This window comes from Balaenoptera borealis (genome assembly GCF_965194805.1).
Source record: "Balaenoptera borealis genome assembly, chromosome: 11".
Taxonomy (NCBI): domain Eukaryota; kingdom Metazoa; phylum Chordata; class Mammalia; order Artiodactyla; family Balaenopteridae; genus Balaenoptera; species Balaenoptera borealis.
The window spans coordinates 86361706-86382283 of NC_138868.1; the positions used below are offsets into that span (position 1 = coordinate 86361706).

General features: G+C 39.2%; 1 protein-coding gene and 2 long non-coding RNA genes across 9 annotated transcripts in view; 2 read left to right on the forward strand and 1 right to left on the reverse strand.

Annotated features, from left to right (window-relative positions):
• The window catches only part of LOC309606203, a 910895-nt gene that overhangs the window by 860926 nt on the left and 29391 nt on the right, over nt 1-20578 (reverse strand). The window lies entirely within an intron of this gene.
• The window catches only part of LOC309606206, a 404244-nt gene that overhangs the window by 132832 nt on the left and 250834 nt on the right, over nt 1-20578 (forward strand). The window lies entirely within an intron of this gene.
• ELMOD1 (ELMO domain containing 1) overlaps nt 1-20578 on the forward strand; it is a 129949-nt gene that overhangs the window by 42629 nt on the left and 66742 nt on the right. For 3 of the 7 annotated variants that reach the window (XM_082342984.1, XM_082342983.1, XM_082342989.1), the window contains 2 exons: nt 4151-4252; nt 12394-12859. In XM_082342984.1, the coding sequence (XP_082199110.1) occupies nt 12840-12859 (20 nt within the window). In that variant the 5' untranslated portion in view covers nt 4151-4252; nt 12394-12839. The remainder of the gene's footprint in view (nt 1-4150; nt 4253-12393; nt 12860-20578) is intronic. The other 4 variants (XM_082342988.1, XM_082342985.1, XM_082342986.1 and 1 more) reach the window with 3 other exon arrangements.

Genomic DNA, 20578 nt, shown 5'->3' on the forward strand with positions numbered 1-20578 from the left:
ATGAGGAGTGGTCATGGCTCACTGTGGGGGCAAGGGCACTAGTGGTAGAGGCCCCAGGGAATATTCATTGGTGTGGGCTCTCCTGGAGGACACCATTTTGGCACGAGATCTGGCCCCATGCAACAGCCTGCAGGCTGCAGTACCAAACAACCATGCTCAGGCCAAACAACCAACAGGGTGGGAACACAGCCCCATCCATCAGCAGACAGGCTGCCTAAAGTCATTCTGAGCCCACTGCCAGCTCTCAACACACCCCTTGACACAGCCCTTCCCACCAAAGGGATAAGACCCAGCTCCACCCACCAGTGGGCAGGCACCAGTTCCTCCCACCAGGAAGCCTGCACACCTTCTAGACCAGTGTCACTCACCAGGGGGCAGACACCAAAAGAAAAAGGAACTACAGTCCTGCAGCCTGAGGAACAGAGACCACAAACAGAGAAAGTTAGACAAAATGAGATGGCAGAGAAAGATGTTCCAGATGAAGGAACAAGATAAAAAAAACCTCAGAAGAACAGCTAATTTAAGTAGAGATATGCAATCTACCTGAAAAAGAATTCAGAGTAATGATAGTAAGATGATCCAAGATCTCGGGAAAAGGAATGGAGGCACAGACTGAAAGGATACAGGAAATGTTTAATAAAGAGCTAAAAGCTTTAAAGAACAAACAAACAGAGATGAACAGTATATATTCAACACCCATTTATGATAAAAACTCTCCAGAAAGTGGGCATATAGGGAACATACCTCAACATAATAAAGGCTGTATATGACAAACCCACAGCTAACATCATACTCAACAGTGAAAAGCTGAAAGTATTTCCTCTAAGATCAGGAACAAGACAAGGATGTCCACTCTCACCACTTTTATTCAACATAGTTTTGGAAGTCCGAGCCAGGGCAATCAGAGAAGAAAAAAAATAAAAGGAATCCAAATTGGAAAAGAAGAAATAAAACCAACTTGGTTTGCAGATGACATGATATTATACATAGAAAATCCTAAAGATGCTACCAGAAAACTACTAGAGCTCATGAATGAATTCAGTAAATTTGCAGAATACAAACTTAATACACAGAAATCTGTTGCATTTCTATACACTAACAATGAAAGATAAGAAAGAGAAATTAAGGAAATAATCCCATTTACCATCACATCAAAAAGAATAAAATACCTAGATATAAATCTACCCAAGGAGGCAAAAGGCCTGTACTCTGAAAACTATAAGATGCTGATGAAAGAAATTGAAGATGAGGACTTCCCTGGTGGTGCAGTGGCCAATGCAGGGAACATGGGTTCGATCCCTGGTCTGGGAAGATCCCACAGTCCACAGAGAAACTAAGCCTACAAGCCACAACTACTGAGCTTGTGTGCCACAACTACTGAAGCCTGCATGCCTAGAGTCCGTGGTCTGCAGCAAGAAAAGCCACCACAATGAGAAACCCGTGCACCACAATGAAGAGTAGCCCCCACTCGCTGCAACTAGGGAAAGCCTGTGCACAGCAACAAAGACCCAACACAGTCAAAAATAAATTAATTAATTTTTTAAAAAAAGAAATGAAAAATGACACAAACAGATGGAAAGACATACTATGTTCTTGGATTAGAAGAATGAATATTGTCAAAATGACTATACGACCCAAGGCAATCTACAGATTTAATGCAATCCCTATTCAATTACCAATGGCATTTTTCACAGGACTGGAACAAAAGAGTTTTTAATTTATAGGGAAACACAAAAGACCCCAAATAGCCAAAGTAATCTTGAGAAAGAAAAACAGAGCTGGAGAATCAGGCTCCCTGACTTCAGACTATACTACAAAGCTACAGTCATCAAGACAGTATGGTACTGGCAGAAAAACAGAAATGTAGATCAATGGAACAGGATAGAAAGCCCAGAAATAAACCCACTCACCTATGGTCAATTAATCTATTGACAAAGGAGGTAAGAATATATAGTGGAGAAAAGGCAGCCTCTTCAATAAGTGGTGTTGGGAAAACTGGACAGCTACATGCAAAAGAATGAAAAAGAATGTTAGGACATTCTCTAACACCATACACAAAAATAAACTCAAAATGGATTAAAGACCTAAATGTAAGGCCAGATACTATAAAACTCTTAGAGGAAAACATAGGCAAAACACTTTACGACACAAATTGCAGCAATATCTTTTTGTATCCACCTCCTAGAAAAATGAAAATAAAAACAAAAATAAACAAATGGGGAACTAATTTTGCACAGCAAAGGAAAGCAAAAACAAAATCAAAAGACATCCCACAGAATTGGAGAAAATATTTGCAAATGAAGCGACTGACAAGGGATTAATCTCCAAAATATGCTCATGCAGCTCAATATCAAAAAAACAAACAGCCCAATCAAAAATGGGCAGAAGATCTAAATAGACATTTCTCTGTAGTAGACATACAGATGTCCAAAAGGCACATGAAAAGATGCTCAACATCACTAATTATTAATGAAATACAAAACTACAATGAGGTATCACCTCAGACTGGTCAGAATGGCCATCATCAAAAAGTTGACAAACAATAAATGCTGGTGAGAGTGTGGAAAAAAGGTAAATCTTGTCCACTGTTGGGAATGTAAATTGGTGTATCCAGTGTGGAAAACAGTATAGCACTTTCTCAAAAAAATAAAAATATTACTACCATATGAGCCAGCAATTCCACTCCTGGGTATGTTTCCAAAAAAAAATGAAAACACTAAAAGATACATGCACTCCAATATCATAGCAGCATTATTTACAGTTGCCAAGATATGGAAGCAACTAAAGTGTCCATCAACAGATGAGTGGGTAAAAAGGATGTGGTATATATACACAATGGAATACTACTCAGCCATAAAAAAAGAACAAGATTTTGCTATTTGCAACAACATGGATGGACTTGAAAGGTATTATGCTAAGTGAAATAAGTCAGAGAATAACATAATGCATGATATCACTTATATATGGAAGCTAAAAAAGAAATCTAGTAAGTATAGCAAAAAGAAACAGACTCACAGATATAGAGAACAAGCTAGTGGTTACCAGTGGGGTGAGGGATGGCGGAGGGGCAAGAGACAAGTAGGGGATTAAGAGATACAAACTACTATATATATAATAAATAAGCTACAAGGATATATTGTATAGAACAGGGAATATATCCAATATTTTACAATAAGTATAAATGGAGTATAACCTTTAAAAATTGTGAATCACTATGTTGTACATCTGAAACTTATGTAATATTGTAAATCATCTATACCTCAATTTTTTAAAAAAGCAAAAAGACTGGCTTTTGTTTAGGCCGAGTTTCCGTATTCCCTGGGCTGTTCTAGTGGGTAATTGTGTCTCTGCTGTAAGCCATTTGTCCACACATTTAGTACCTTACCTTGTTGTTGCAGCTAGCATTCCGTTTGTCTCTCTCTCATGAGGTAACTTCATTCTGCTATTGCTTCCAGCCACTCTCTCTTCTCTTGTCTGTTTCTTCACATCTCATACCAATTTGCTGCTTTGTAGGCAGCTTCTGGTGTCCTTCCTTGTTGGAAGATCAATAACTTGATATAGTGGATTTTGTGAAAGTATATTGTAAACTGAAATGTGCTAAACAATTATATAATTACACTGTTTTATTCACGGAGCCCCCCAAAATGGGGCCGGGGGCATATCATTCATTTGTTTGGAGTACTTGCTCTTTGTCAGCTATTTTTTAGCTTAGAGACATTACCAGTTGCTTTTAGTTATTTTTTGAGTTGTACTTCTGGAAGGTTGAGGCTGCCAGATTTAAGACAATTTGCTATCTGGAAATCAGAATAGTTAATTTAATGGTTCTTCATTTTTATCTTTCATACAAATACTGTTCTTCAAAATATAGGAACAGTATCCAAAATAGGGGAAAAGTTTACTATTGAAGGGATTGCTCGTGAAACTAACAATTTCTCCAGCAAGTGACTTAAAATGAGAGACTAATTGTGTAATTATAAAGTGAAAGGCTTTAGCTATAATTGCCATCCATTGAATTGTATTGCTGTGTGGGCAGTTCAGCTGGTAAAGTTCTGGGTGCATAGCACCTTATCTGCTTACTAAGGTAAGCAGAAATTTGGGGGTTGGGGTTTCCAGCCCCATTAACAGTAAATATATCTAATTTCTTCCACAGCTTACATTTACTTTGACAAAGGCAAATTTGGAAGCAATTACTTGAGAACCATTTGTATAACACCTGGATAATCAAAACAGGCACAATGAAGCACTTCCTGAGGTAAGTATTTATGGTTTCCTGGATGAGCACTCTGAAATGGAGAAACTTCCTTAACAATTAGTATAATATTTCTGTTCACCATTTGTGATCCTATAACCAGTTCTCTAGGACTGCATAAAATAGCATTGTATTTTGGCTAAGAACAATTTGGCCATAAGGTTCCTCTGCCAACTCTATACCCATACTGATGCTAAGAGAGAGCACTTACAAGTAGGAGATTACAAGAGATTATAAAAGAATATAGGCACAAAACCATGGGGCAGACACACTTTGATGCCTTGTGTTTCTAAAGCCCTAAGGTTCAGGTTTGAGGCGTTAGTAGTCAAGGAATCAATATAATTTGTGTAGAATCATTTTCCTAAAAAAAGTAATTTTAAATATAGATTTTGGTTGGCTGGCCAACCCATACAGGCATTTTCAAATGTTCATTTCTGGTGAAAAATATATGTTCTCAGGTTTTGCTTTTCCTGCCTCAGTGATGCCTCTTAAATCTGCATTAATTTTTGGTTCCCTGAAGATTGTGCTGTATAGGGTACCATATATGTTTGTGTGTTTTAGAGTGATCATTTTTTGTTTTGAAAGCCATTTAGCTGGACCTATAGTTATAATTATTTTCAAGAGTATTGACTGTCATTCACAATTCTATAAATAAAATTCTCAGAGAAATTTTACATTATATTAAAACATGACAAAATAAAGTTAATTTGGTCCTGAAAGTTAGAAAATAAGACACACTTTCTAGAATATTGAGTTTCTTTCCTGAAAGATGGTGGCCTACCTATATTGCATATTCTCGTCCCTTGTTCTGGCTATTTTCTCTAAGAAAATAATTAGTGGGTTTACTTCTTTTAGGAAGTGATTTAATTCTTTCAGTGGCTGCAATTTAAGATTTTCTTTTTCCCACTGGTTTTCATTGCATTGTTATTTCTGGAGCATCTAGGTCATTTTGGGTGGGATTCACTATGTTTTGGTGTAGCTACTGGTGTTTTACAATTCAATCTTAGAATTGTGAAAACCTCTCAGAAGGTCACTATTAAACCATTTACAGGCATTAACATTTGTTTTATTATACAGAATACTCCTCAGCCTGTTTATCTCAGATGTGTAAAAAGATAGTATTTGAAAAATCACTAGGTCATTTACCAGCAAAGTATTTAACTCGATACACTTTTGGTTGCCATGACATTAACCTATCTGTTTACACACTCATGAAAAATTGGTATCTATAAATCCCCCTTGAGTGTAAACGTGGTGTTTTTTATCTGTAGAATCGCGTTAACAGAGAGCTTTAGTGTTAGCTGAAGCTTAGAAGTCAGGAGCTCCTTTTGTAAAAGGGGAGGTGGTAGTGGTGAAGTTTGTGCCAAGACTTGTACTACTGAATTTCTTCTTCAGTGTTTTTGTTTTAGAAAAACTTGAGTGAGCTCAAAACCAGCCATTTTAGGAGAAATAGTAGCATTTGTTTCTGTTAGTTTTTGTTAAATTGAATAGGTGCAACACTATGTTTAATAGAGATTATATTTTTAATTGAATTTGTATTTGATGATTTAAAACTGATATAGTGAAAAATCTACCACTCTAATTTCACACAGAGCAGCACCAAGGGTAATGGAACTGGCATATCCCTATCAGTTATATGTTCTGATACAAATTTTTCTCTTTTAACTTGGCACATTTGTTTTATAAATATTACTTAACATTGATAATTTGTGTGAAACTGAAGCTAGCATAATAAATTACACATCAAGAGAGAAACTTGAGGATTTTCATTGACCATTGGTTTTGAAATAATAACAGGAAACTCAATCATTTTAAAAAATATTTATTTATTATTATTATTATTATTTTTTTGGCTGCATCAGGTCTTAGTTGCGGCATTCCGTTGTGGTGCATGAGCTCAGTAGTTGTGGTGCATGGCTTAGTTGCCCAGCAGCATGTGGGATCTTAGTTCCCCAACCAGGGATTGAACCCGCGTCCCCTGCATTGGAAGGCGAATTCTCTACCACTGGACCACCAGAGAAGTCCCAAAATTCAATCATTGTTTCTCCTTAGTTGGTTATTGCTTTTGGCTTTAATTTTTGTTTTTAATGCTTTTTATTGTTATAACTTGTGTGTATTCATTATATGTTAATGTTTGTGGTAATTGGAGGGATAGGAGGGCAAGGAGTAATAATTCTGCATTACAGGCACTATCAGATAATTTAGGTTGCCTTCTATTCTCTGTAGTCCATTCCCACAATTTGGCAATCTTTTCATTCGAACCAAAGAGGAGGTTATATAAATATAACTTGAACAAATCAGGTGTTAATTCCTGAGCTCAGCAAATACATTATGTAGAATAAGGAGTTGACTTTCACTGAGAAGAATCAGCATCATTTAAAAAGCCCACAGAGTTATTAATCTGTCAACTTCTGAGTTGCTCTAGAATGAGCAACTTCTGAGGCCATGTACAGCCTCAGAAGAAGTGAAGTTAATCTTAAAGAAACCAGGTGTGGGGAAAAATGGATTTTAATCCACATTTAAGATACATGGAACCCATACTCTTCTCTTTCTAACTCCCTGCTACCATCACATATATTAATGGTGTAACTACTCAGAGCTTAAGGGAGTAGAAAAAACATTACATAAGATATTAGAAATAAATGCTACAGGATTAGTACACCCAGCTGAAGGGTGTGTTTTAAATTGACAGTAGATATGGGATATTGGATAAGTACCCCACAGTCACCCAATATGACTTTAGCCATGATCTGCATTAAAAGAATACAGGGATAAAACTGAGAAGAAAGTGTCTATGTGTGATCAGAAAAAGAGGGGACACTTTTTGAGCCCTAAATATAACTGAGGCTTAGAGTTTAGCTTGTTTAATGTATTTCATTAATTTCAACTCAATTATTGTTTATAACAGAGAGGACCTAACAGTTGTATTAAGATCTTTTCCTTTGCTAGGATTTAGTTATTGAAATTAAATGCTTTTAAGGTCATCAAAACATTATTAATTTTGAATTTTTCTAATAAAGGGGATAAGTCACCCCATATAAATAATTCCTTCCAACTATTTCAGCCACAAGATCTCAGTTTCTTGGCCATGGACTTCACTGCATACTTTCCTTCCTTAGGCAGAAGACAGGAAATGAAACCATCTGCCAAACTCAAGCCTCCATGGGAGAAACTGAGATATAACGCAGACTTGTACCCAAGTCCTGGCTGTGAAACAGTAAAGGGGAAAACAATGTTTTACTACTGTGATTAGGTAAATAAAGGCTTCCAATTAGCAAAAAAATATGTAAATGGGGTTTTATAAGTCATTCACACTTGATTAATATCTTGGTCCACTGATTCATTTAGAAAGCGTTTAGTACTAGTGATAATTCCAGTACTATGCCACATTTTAATTTTTATTTTCTCTTCATAACAATTGTAATAAAATAAGAATTAATACCCCGTTTACAGCACAGGGCAAGAAAGCTTAGCAAAGTTAAGAAACTCATCTAAGGGCACACAGATATTTGAATGCAGGCCTATCTGACTTCAAAGTTTTTTTCTCATAATTTTTGCATCATGGTACTGTGTACCTGTCGTGAGGTGTTCTGGGTGATACAGAAGTGAATATGAGGTGGCCTTTGCTCCAAAGTAACATACCACTTGGCAACGAGATGAAGTCATGCATACAAAATTAAGTTGTAAGAAGAAATGTGATTGGTGACATGTTACAGCTGTTTTGTGATGGGACTATTCAGGGAAGGCTTCACTGAGGTGATGTTGAAGGAAAGAGACAGAGGATGTAACAGGTGGAGAAGGTCCTAAGAACAAAGCCTGAGAAAGTGTGACCAGCTGCCACAAGCAGCAGGTGGTCCAGGTTTGTTGGCTGTAGACCCCGTTTAGGGAGAGTAGAAGATAAGTTGCAAAGATGAAGTTGGGGGCAGCTCTTGGACACGTTTGCAAGCATGGCATAAAACAGCCCAGAAGCATGGTAACACTTTCACCCAGACCTAATGTAGACCTTAAAGAGAAGGGTGAGTCAGACAAAAAATCTTTTTCCCTTACAACGTGTGTCTAGCCTTATCTTAGAGCCAGATATCTAGTCCATTCCCTTCAGCTTACAAATGAGAGGGCAGAGCCGCAGAGAAACAAAGTAGCTTGTCCACAGTCACACAGCTCATAATGGCAAATTGAGGCTAGACCTGAAGTCAGACTTCAGACACTTTCCTATTTAATCAAGTAGTATTTCCATTCACCACCAACTAATTTCCACTGCATTTGAAGGGCTGAAGGTGCAGGGTCATGTAGTTATTCCAGAATTTGACTATCATTGCTTGAGACATTGACTGAGCTTATTTATAAGATGTAGAAGCGAAGTCCTGAAAAGGGATAGATTTATGGTACATTTGAATACCTCTCTCACTGTAGACTGGTACTTTTAGCCGTAGTTTTCTCTTTTTTAGGACACACACATACACACCACGTATGTATATACATAGATAAATATACATATGTATACATACATATATGTGTGTGTATGTATACACGCTATATATACACACATACACATGTACATGTATGTTTACACATACATGTATTTTAAATTATTTTGTTTCCTGCATAAAAACAAACAAAAATTTTTTCCACACCCTTGTTGAAATATGTTAACCTGAATAGTTTTCTAGGCAATTTCCTGTAGGTGACCTCACCAGAGCCTGCCATGAGAGATTTTTTTGGGAACTTGAGTATTGGCTTCCCAGCTCTCCTGCCTCTGACCTGAATGTCTATTTCCTTTCCTGGGTTAGGGAAGTTTTGAGCTCTTATATCTTCAAATATATTCTCTGTCACTTTCTCTCTCTTTTCTCCTTCTGGGACCACTATAATGTGAATGTTAGTATGCTTGATGTTGTCACACAGGTCTCAAACTGTCCTCATTTTTTTATTCTTTTTTCTTTTTTTTCTGTTCAGCTTCAGTGATTTCCACTACTCTGTTTCCAGCTAGCTGATCTGTTCCTGTGTATCAACTAAGCTACTATTGATTCCTTCTAGTGTATTTCTTATTTTAGTTATTGTATTCTTCATATCTGTTTGGTCCTTCTTAGTATTTTCTAAATCTTTGTTAAAAACTTCTAATTTCTCAATCTGTTCATCCAATCTTCTACCACATTCTTTGAACACCTTTACAGTCGTTACCTTGAACTCTTTATCAGGTAGATTGTTTATCTCTGCTTCACTTAGTTCTTGGGTTTTATCTTGTTCCTTTGTTTGGAAGATATTTCTCTGTCACCTCATTTTGCCTAATTTGCTGTTTTTATTTCTATATATTTGGTAGGTTGGTTATGTTTTCCAACCTTGGAGAAGTGGCCTTTTGTAGAAAATGTCTTATGTGTCCCAGCAGCACACTCACCTCTCGTCACCAGTGCTATATGCTCTTGGGGTGCCCCCTATGTGGACTGTGTGGGTCCTTCTACTGTGGTGGGCTGAATACTGTGGATGGCCTGGTAGGCATAGCTGTTCCCACCCCCTCCCCTGCCTCAGTCATTTGGTTGCCAGGCCTGCTTTGTGCAGAAACTGCTGGCAGCTGGTGGACAGGGTTGGGTCACAAGGCAGCTGGGTGTAGTGCCTTGGGGGGTCCAGGGGCTAGTGCTGGCCCATTGGTGGGTGGACCTGGGATCCAGTGTTTGTGGGGTTGGGGGTCTTGGATCGAGTGTTGGCTTGCTGGTGGGCAGAGCCAGTCCATGATGCATCTCACTGAATGTCCTGGAGTGTCCCCAAATGCTTTCAGCCCATTGGTGAGTGGGGCTGGATCCCAGGATAGCTGGCTGAGGGGTCCAAGGTGTCTCAGAACTGGTGTCAGCCTGAGGTAGACAGAGCCAGGTCCTGGGTTCTCTGGCTGCACAGCCCTGGGGGTCCTGGAGCTGGTGTTGACCCGCTGGTGGGGAAATCTGGGGCCTGGGGTGGTCCTGGGGTGGTATCTCCATGCTACTGGGTGAGGGTGGTTCCTGACACAGCTGGCTATAGGATCTGGGGTATCCCAAAGCTATTATAGGCCCACTGGCAAGTGGGGCTAGATCCTGGAGTGGCTGGCTAAGGAGCCCAAGGTGTCCCAGAACTGTTGTTGGCCTGTTTGTGGGTCAGCTGGGTTCTGACATGGCAGGCTGTGGGGGGACTGTGGTGGTCCTGAGAGTGGTATCCACCCACTGGTGGGTGGGGCCAGGGCCCAGGGGATCCCAGGGCTGGTGCCTGCCCTCGGGTGGCTGAGGCCAGGTCCTGGGGTCTCAGGCTGCAGGACCCGGGGTCCTAGAGCTGGTGTTGGCCTGCTGGTGGGTAGAGCTGAGACCCTGGGGTCCCAGGGCTCGTGCCGGTGCCCTGGTGTATGAGACCAGGTCCTGGGCCCTCTGGTGGACAGGGCCATATCTCAGGGTGCCTGTGGGCTTAGGGGGTCTTAAGGCAGTAGTCCTGTTGATAGGTGGGACTGTGTTCCTGCCCAGCTAGTTGCTTGGCCTGAGGCGTCCCAGTACTGGTGCTGACAGGCCTGTGGGTGGGGCCAGGTCTCAGAGCTAATAAGCTCCAAAATGGCACTTGTCAGCACAAATGTCCCTGTGGTAGAACACGCTCCCCAAAATTGTTGCTGCCAGTGTCTGTGTCCCCAGGTTGAGCTCTAGTTGCCTCCTGCCTATCCAGGAGGCTCTCCAAGACCGGCAGGTGGGTCTGACCTAGGCTCCTTTCAAATAACTATTTCTGCCCTGGTTCCCAGAGTGTGTGAGATTTTGTGTGCACCCTTTAAGAGTGAAGTCTCTATTTCCCACAACACTCTGAGTCTCCCGACTGGTCTTCAAACCTAAACCTTCTGGAGGCTCATCTTCCCAGTGCAGGTCCCCTGGACTGGGGAGCCTGATGCTGTGCTTGGACCCTTTGCTCCTTGGGGAGAACCTCTGCAATTGTGATTATTCTGTCATTTGTGGGTCGCCTGCCCAGGAGTCTTGACTGTACCTCATCTCCGCCCCTCCTACCCGTCTTGCTGTGGTTCCTTCTTTATATCTTTAGTTGTAGAAGATTTTTTCTGCTAGTCGTCTGGTCTTTCTTATCAGTTGTTGCTCTGTAAAGAGTTGTAATTTTGGTGTGCTGTGGGAGGAGGTGAGCTCAGGGTCTTCCTACTCTACCATCTTGGTCATTGCCCCTGTCTAAATGCTTCTTAAATGTCAAAGCATAATGTGTTTGCTGCTTCCCTTATAAATAAGTTAATGTATTATCCAAGTAGAAAAAACCTGAATTTTAAAAATAAATCTTGGAAAGTGTATGTATTTAATCATTAAATTTTTATTTGAATAGTGATGTCATTAGTAATTTAAGAGAAACTTGTCTCCTATTCTTTGAAAGGAAAAGGATAAACCATTAATTTATTTATTATTTTAGTTGTACCACAGTCAGCTATTGCTCTCTAATCCCTCATATGAAATTTCCCTGGAATTAAAAATAGTGCCCTTTACTATAGCAATAGAATTTGGAATAATATCTATCCATGATAGATTTATACGCACTACCTTTGAAAAGCAGCATGATCTCTTCAGATAAAGAATGATGGAAAAGGGGGGACTTCCTAAGTGATCCAGCTGTTGGGACTCCGTGCTTCCACTGCAGGAGGCGTGGATTCGATCCCTGGTCGGGGAACTAAGATCCCACATGCCACGCGACCAAAAAAAAAAAAAAAAAAAAAAAAAAGTTGGAAAAGACCAGGGGCTCCACACTGCCTCATCACTGCTCAATGTGGAGAAATAATCTTGTTTTTCTAGAGGCCCACAAATGGTTTCTTTGTATGATTTCACATTTCCAGTTCATGTATCAAGTCCTCTGTGGCCTCTTTTCCTAGTAGGATGTTCATTATTTAGAGGGGCCCATTTACTAGGCCAAATACCTGTTGACAAGTTAATTTCCAATTGACTGCCAGTGCCCCTAATTAGGAACTTCAATAGAGCAGCTAGAATTTTTTAAAATGTCATTTTAGAAAGTACATGAAATGCTGGAAACATTGAGCAGTCTGCTGTTCTTTATGGCCGTTTAGATGAAAAGTGTTCTGTTTAGGAAAGTTGATTTGATCCAAGAACTGTGATTATTTTGTATGTATCCTTCCTCACCAATAGTGTACTTCTTGTTTATTACAGGATTTCTTCAAGCAAGAATTAACTTTCATTAACAAATTCATTGAAACTGTTCAAAATAAGCCACTTTTCTCTTACTATTCCAAAAGAAGATGTCAGAGTCACAAATTTAAGATGATGGAGTAGTGTTGTACTACAGGTACCCACACCCCCTCACCCCAGAGGCAGGAGACTACATGGTCCTAGGTGCATCTCCTGTTTCAGAGGCCTCATCCCTGCTGAATGGATTCCTCTAACAAAGAAGCACAAGACAGGAGCTCACTTTTATTTGGTAGCAGAAATATGATTCATTTTGAATAATTTATTTATATTGGGTGGCTATTCTTGCGCCAGCTAGAGGATGAATGTTAAATGATAAAAGTGATCATAATTGCCTTATGGAAGGACACTGCTGTGAACTCAGCATAAACTTCACTCTGCAGCATATCAGTAAATGGCAGTAACAGAAAATGTTGGAAATAGAACGTGTGTAAGTAGCTCTTTTTATTAAATCAGATTCTTTCAGTGCTTAAGCAAGGCATTCATCTTCGGAAACTACAGTGGCTCCTTTGGAACACAATCAAAAAGCTATGATTGAAAAAACAGAAACAAACACAAAAAAACTGCCGTCTATGCATATAGTTATTTAAAATAGGATATGGTGGGGATTCCTCGGTGGTCCAGTGGTTAGGACTCCACACTTTCACTGTGGAGGGCCCTGGTTCAATCCCTGATTTGGGGAACTAAGATCCAGCAAGCCACGCAGCACAGCAAAAAAAAAAAAAAAAAAAAAAAAAAAAACCCAAAACCAACCAAATGAACAAAAAACACACATGTAAAAAAAATAAGAGATGGTGATCAGTATTTTCTCATTGTAGTCTTGAGAATTTGATTGTTGTTCCTACAAAATGTAGCAGATCTTTTCAATAGTGATTTGCGAATCTTCCATCAGAAATAAGAAAACTAAGTCTAGTGTTATGATGAATAAAAGCAAAATATTCCTCTAAATAAAACTAAGATTATTGGTTTGATGATTCAGGCTAGGAGATAAAAACAAAACAAGCACAGCTATAAACCCTCTGAACATAGGGTTCAGATGGTGGAGAGAGTGTGGCAGTAATTCTTCTTCTAAGAATAGGAACAGAAGGATAGGATTAAAGAAAGCAAATGGGATCTGCTACACAGGTACATCTGAGATGCCTTCACTCCAGGCATGTGGTCAGAAACATAAAGGAGATAAAGGAAATTAAAAGGAGGAAAAGTACTATAAATCCAAAAGTTCCTATTCCTAAACTCAGATTGGAAAGGGACACACTTTTCCTCCCTTTCTCCCTCCTTCCCTTCCTTCCTTCCTTTCTTTCTTTTTTCCTAAACCAACTACTGATTAGCTTTAAAGCTTTAAAGATTCATTTCTTAATTTCTTCCTTTAAGGGTAAACATGCCAAACCAATTTAACATTCTCCCCAAATATTTAATCATTTTGATTGTTCTCTGGACCTTAAGCAGTTTTCCCACAAATTTAGGCACTTAAATAGGTCCAAACATTTAAGAAGTGATCTCTTGGTAGCACCTGATGGTGAAGAACAGCCATCCTGAGATGCTTATATGGAGGTTTTGCTGATCTGGTCCTTTCATGAGAAAGCAAATTGGGTACTTGTTCTCTCATCAAAATCAGGCTTCCAAAGTAAGGGGTAGTGCTGGTATTTCCATCTCTGACCATGCCTTACATTTACGATCTAAGTGCAAAATAAATTGTATCTGTCAAGGCATTGTTTGATCTGATGATCTGGCTTGAAAAAATATAATACATAGCATAGAAAGAAAGTACAGTGCCTAGCATAACAAGCTGGTTTTTAATGAAATATTTGTGGGCATTTTGGCCCATTACAAAAACAAGGAAAAAATCAAAATATATCCTGGATAATAAATAACATTATCAGGACACTCGCCCAGAAATTATGAAAGGGTAAGGAAGCAGTGTATAAATGTCAGTTCACAATTGAAATGAGCATTTCTCTTTCATGATTTGTGTTATTGTTTCTGTGATTATGTGAGAGGGTTGTGATACACCTCACAGAGCAGTGAGCCCTAAGAAATGATACATCATCTCTAACCCCTCACTGTGGATTTCCACTGGGTTTCCCTGTCTTTGACAGTGTGAATACCCTCAGGGGAACTGAAGAAAAGAAAAAAGAAAAGCATAGAACATGATGTCTTTTCTCTCCTTTTATATAAGACTGTCTTGATGCAAAACAATTCCCCAGGCATTTTCTTCTCATATGCAAGGAGGCCAGTGGGAGAAATTTTAGATGGGCTATAAGTCACTCTACATCTGGATGCTTCCTGACATCTAGGATGACACCTCTAGGTCTCAAGCCACATCTTTGTATAGATCTGATGAAGAAGTTGCATAGGGGAAACTTCCTGTAGTTTAATTTAATTGGCTTGTACCCTAAGTAGGCTGAATACAAAAATACTCCTTAAACAGTAATTAGAACCTTTATCTCTAGGACGATTTAGTACTACAAGAACCTGATTATTATGGAGTCCTAATGCATAGACTTAAAAGAGGCTTCATTTGAGAAGCTGGCCCACATACTGGGCAAACTTTACTGGAATTTGCACATGGGTACCATAAGGGCAGATATCATGGAAAGATTTACCCCTGACTTGTAATAGGATTAATGCCAACCAGTTATTAATATCATTACCATTTGGCTGATAACAAGTTGACAAGGATATTGCTCAATCTTTTCTTCTGTCATAGCTATCCAATAGTTGGAAGAACGGAAAACTTTTTCCAAGAGACTATGTTGTGGTTTTGTAAAATTTCTCACTCATCTAATTAAAATGTTCCATTAATTATTTTCTGCGTTACTTTTTTTTGGAAGCTGATAATCTAAATCCTAACAGATCTTAGAACATATTTGACTAAAATAGTTGAATTTCAGACTTCACAACACAGTAAATCCATTTTTTGTCTTTCAGCAGAATATGACTTCACATAGAAACTTCATATGTACTTTTGTAATGATTTTTGGTGATCATTTTATACATTTTAATTGTAGTTATAACTTTCTTCTTAAATAAAATAATATATACATATTAAAAAAAGAAAATATACTTAACCAGAAAAGAAAATTAAAATTACTCACAATTCCATTACCCAGAAAAACCACTGTTAATCTTTTTGTTGTATATCCTGCCAGTCTTTTTCTCCTTGTTTATATATCATCATTAAATTTTTTGTTTTATTTACTAAAGAAAAAAATTTATTATTCCACACATGTTCTTTTTGAACATTTTTCTATTTGATAAGCATATTATGGGCATTTTATGTTATTACTCCAGAATACAATTCTAATGCCTACAAAGGATTCTACCACATTTTAGTGTAAAAATTTAGTTACTTATATGTTTCCTCCATTCCCTGTGCATTTAAAAAATTTTTTTTAAACATCTTTTTTTTTTTTTAACATCTTTATTGGAGTATAATTGCTTTACAGTAGTGTGTTAGTTGCTGCTTTATAACAAAGTGAATCAGCTATACATATACATATATCCCCATATCTCCTCCCTCTTACATCTCCCTCCCACCCTCCCTATCCCACTCCTCTAGGTGGTCACAAAGCACCAAGCTGATCTCTCTGCACTATGTGGCTGCTTCCCACTAGCTATCTGTTTTACATTTGGTAGTGTATATAAGTCCATGCCACTCTCTCACTTCATCCCAGCTTACCCTTCCTCCTCCCATGTCCCCAAGTCCATTCTGTACATCTGCATCTTTATTCCTGTCCTGCCCCTAGGTTCTTCAGAACCATTTTTTTTAAGATTCCATATATATGTGTTAGCATACGGTGTTTTTTTTCTCTTTCTGACTTACTTCACTCTGTATGACAGACTCTACGTCCATCCACCTCACTACAAGTAACACAATTTTGTTTCTTTTTATGGCTGAGTAATAATCCATTGTATATATGTGCCACATGGACACTTAGGTTGCTTCCATGTCCTGGCTACTGTAAATAGAGCTGTAGTGAACACTGTGGTACATGACTCTTTTTGAATTATGGTTTTCTCAGGGTGTATGCCCAGTAGTGGGATTGCTGGGTCATATGGTATTTCTATTTCTAGTTTTTTTAAGGAACCTCCATAGTGTTCTCCATAGTGGCTGTATCAATTTATATTCCCACCAACAGTACAATGTAAATTTTCTCCACACCCTCTCTAGCATTTATTGTTTGTAGATTTTTTGATGATGGCCATTCTGACTGGTGTGAGGTGATACCTCATTGTAGTTTTGATTTGCATTTCTCTAATGATTAGTGATGTTGAGCATCCTTTCATGTATTTGTTGGCAATCTGTATATCTTCTTTGGAGAAATGTCTATTTAGGTCTTCTGCCCATTTTTGGATTGGGTTGTTTGTTTTTTTGATATTGAGCTGCATGAGCTGCTTGTAAATTTTGGAGATTAATCCCTTGTCAGTTGCTTCATTTGCAAATATTTTCTCCCATTCTGAGGGTTGTCTTTTCTTCTTGTTTATGTTTTCCTTTGTTGTGCAAAAGCTTTTAAGTTTCATTAGGTCCCATTTGTTTTTATTTCCATTTCTGTAGGAGGTGGGTCAAAAAGGATCTTGCTGTGATTTATGTCATAGAGTGTTCTGTCTATGTTTTCCTCTAAGAGTTTTACAGTGTCTGGTCTTACATTTAGGTCTTTAATCCATTTATTTGTCGTTTTTCCTTTGCTGCTTTTAATATTTTTTCTTTGTATTTAACTTTTGATAGTTTGATTAATATCTGTCTTAGCATGTTTCTCCTTGGATTCATCCTGTATGGGACTCTCCGTGCTTCCTGGACTTGACTATTTCCTTCCCCATATTAGGGAAGTTTTCAACTATAATCTCTTCAAATATTTTCTCAGTCCCTTTCTTTATCTCTTCTTCTTCTGGGACCCCTATAATTCTAATGTTGGTGCATTTAATGTTGCCCCATAGGTCTCTGAGACTGTCCTCAATTCTTTTCATTCTTTTTTCTTTATTCTGCTCTGTGGTAGTTATTTCCACTATTTTGTCTTCCAGATCACTTACCTGTTCTTCCTCCTCAGTTATTCTGCTATTGATTCCTTCTAGAGAATTTTTAATTCCATTTATTGTGTTGTTCATCATTGTTTGTTTGCTCTTTAGTTCTTCTAGGTCTTTGTTAAACATTTCTTGTATTTTCTCCATCCCATTTCCAGGATTTTGGATATCTTTACTATCATTACTCTGAAATCTTTTTCAGGTAGACTGCCTATTTCTTCTTCATTTTTTTGGTCTGGTGGGTTTTTACCTTTTTCTTTCATCTGCTGTGTGTCTCTCTGTCTTCTCATTTTGCTTAACTTACTGTGTTTGGGGTCTCCTTTTCACAGGCTGCAGGTTCATAGTTCCCATTGATTTTGGTGTCTGCCCCCAGTGGCTAAAGTTGGTTCAGTGGCTTGTGTAGGCTTCCTGGTGGAGGGGACTGGTGCCTGTGTTCTGGTGGATGAGGCTGGATCTTGTCTTTCTGGTGGGCAAGACTGCATCTGATGGTGTGTTTTGGGGTGTCTGTGACCTTATTATATTTTAGGCAGCCTCTCTGTTAGTGGGTGGGGGTGTGTTCCTGTCCTGCTCATTGTTAGGCATAGGGTGTCCAGCACTGTAGTTTGTTGGTTGTTGAGTGGAGCTGGGTCTTAGCGTTGAGATGGACATCTCTGGGAGAGCTTTCACTGTTTGATATTACGTGGAGCTGGTAGGTCTCTGGTGGACCAGTGTCCTGAACTCGGGTCTCCCACCTCAGAGGCACAGACCTGACACCTGGCTGGAGCACCAAGAACCTGTCAGCCACACTGCTCCGAAGAAAAGGGAGAAAAAAAAAAGAAAGAAAAAAATAAAATAAAGTTATTAAAATAAAAAATACTAAAAATAAAAAAATTAAAAAGTAATAAAAGAAAGAAGAGAGCAACCAAACGAATAAACAAATCCACCAATGATAACAAGCACTAAAAAGTATACTAAAAAAATTTTTTAAAAAACAAAATTAAACGGACAGACAGAACCCTAGAACAAATGGTAAAAGCAAAGCTATACAGACAAAATCACACAAAGAAGCATACACATACACACAAAAAGAGAAAAAGGAAAAAATATATATATATATATATTAAAAAGAAAAAGGGGAGAGAGCAACCAAATCAATAAGCAGATCTACCAATAATAATAAACTCTAAATACTAAACTAAGATAAACATAAAACCAGAAACAAATTAGATACAGAAAGCAAACTCCAAGTCTACAGTTGCTCCCAACGTCCACCACCTCAATTTTGGGATGATTCATTGTCTACTCAGGTATTCCAGAGACACAGGGTACATCAAATTGATTATGGAGATTTAATCTGCTGCTCCTGAGGCTGCTGGGAGAGATTTCCCTTTCTCTTCTTTGTTCACACAACTCCTGGGGTTCAGCTTTGGATTTGGCTTGACCTTTGTGTGTAGGACACCTGAGGGCGTCTGTTCTTCGCTCAGGCAGGACAGGGTTAAAGTAGCAGCTGATTAGGGTGCTCTGGTTCACTCAGGCCAGGGAGGAGGGAAGGGTATACAATGTGGGGTGAGCCTGTGGCGGCAGTGGCCGGCGTGACGTTGCACCAGCCTGAGACACGCCGTGTGTTCTCCCAGGGAAGTTGTTCCTGGATCACAGGACTCTGGCAGTGGTGGGCTGCACTGGCTCTCAGGAGGGGAGATGTGGATAGTGACCTGTGCTTGCACACAGGCTTCTTGGTGGCTGCAGCAGCAGCCTTAGTGTTTCATGCCCATCTCTTGTGTCCTCACTGATAGCCACGGCGCACACCCATTTCTGGAGCTTGTTTAGGTGGTGCTCTGAATCCCCTCTCCTCATGCAACCCGAAACAATGGTCTCTTGCCTCTTAGGCAGTTCCAGACTTTTTCCCAGACTCCCTCCCGGCTAGGTGTGGTGCACTAGGCCTCTTCAGGCTGTGTTCACACAGCCAATCCCAGTCCTCTCCCTGGGATCTGACCTCCGAAGCTGGAGCCTCAGCTCCCAGCCCCCACCCGCCCTGGCAGCTGAGCAGACAAGCCTCTCAGGCTGGTGAGTGCTGGTCAGCACTGATCCTCTGTGCAGGAATCTCTCTGCTTTGCCCCTGCACCCCTGTTGCTGTGCTCTCCTCTGTGGCTCTGAAGCTTTCCCCCCTCCCCATCTCCACCAGTGAAGGGTCTTCCTACTGTGTGGAATCTTTTCCTCCTTCACAGCTCCCTCCCAGAGGTGCAGGTCCCATCCTTATTCTTTGTCTCTGTTTTTCCTTTTTTCTTTTGCCCTACCGAGGTATGTTGGGAGTTTCTTGCCTTTTGGGAAGTTTGAGATCTTCTGCCAGCATTCAGTAGGTGTTCTGTAGGAGTTGTTCCACATGTAGATGTTTTCCTGCTCTATTTGTGGGGAGGAAGGTGATCTCCATGTCTTACTCCTCTGCCATCTTGAAGGTCTCTGTCCCAGTGCATTTATATGATATAGACTGTACTTTTGTATAAGTCAGTTGGAATTGTTATTTTTAACACAGGCTGTTCAAGATATTGGAGCCAGAGCAATTGAACAAAGGAACACAATCAAGGTTTTGGTTCAAATTCAGGAATTAATCACATCATTGAGGATATTAGTTAACTACACAAATTCATCTTAATGGCCCTGGATCACCTTATGTTAGAGCTGGGGGGAATTAGTGAACATATGAGAAAAAGAAATATCTTTTAGAAATGACACCAATAGGAAGTAATATAAATAATTCTGCCTTCTAGGAAAATAATTCTGCCTTCTAGGAAAACTCTAGTATTCAGAGAAGATGGGTTGAATATAAGTTCCTGGATGATAAGTCCTCTTTACTTCTATAGCTTGAGTCATTTTGAGATGCTGAGCAATCCCATGAAGTAGTAGACACTCACATATTAAAAACTAAAAGTTGGCATAAAACACAAATTCACATGTGCCAGAGGCATTGTAAATAAGTGCATGATTGGTGACCATATACTTTATAGTTTGTTAAGGTATTATTGGAGTGAGATAGGGTGTGCAATCAAGAAAACTTTGTTTAGCAGGAGTCAAGAACAAACTTGTCAAGAGGTGGAGTTTTTGGAAGGTTTAAATCAGAGAATGTTGAAGAACCAAAGGTCAACATGCTTGTTCA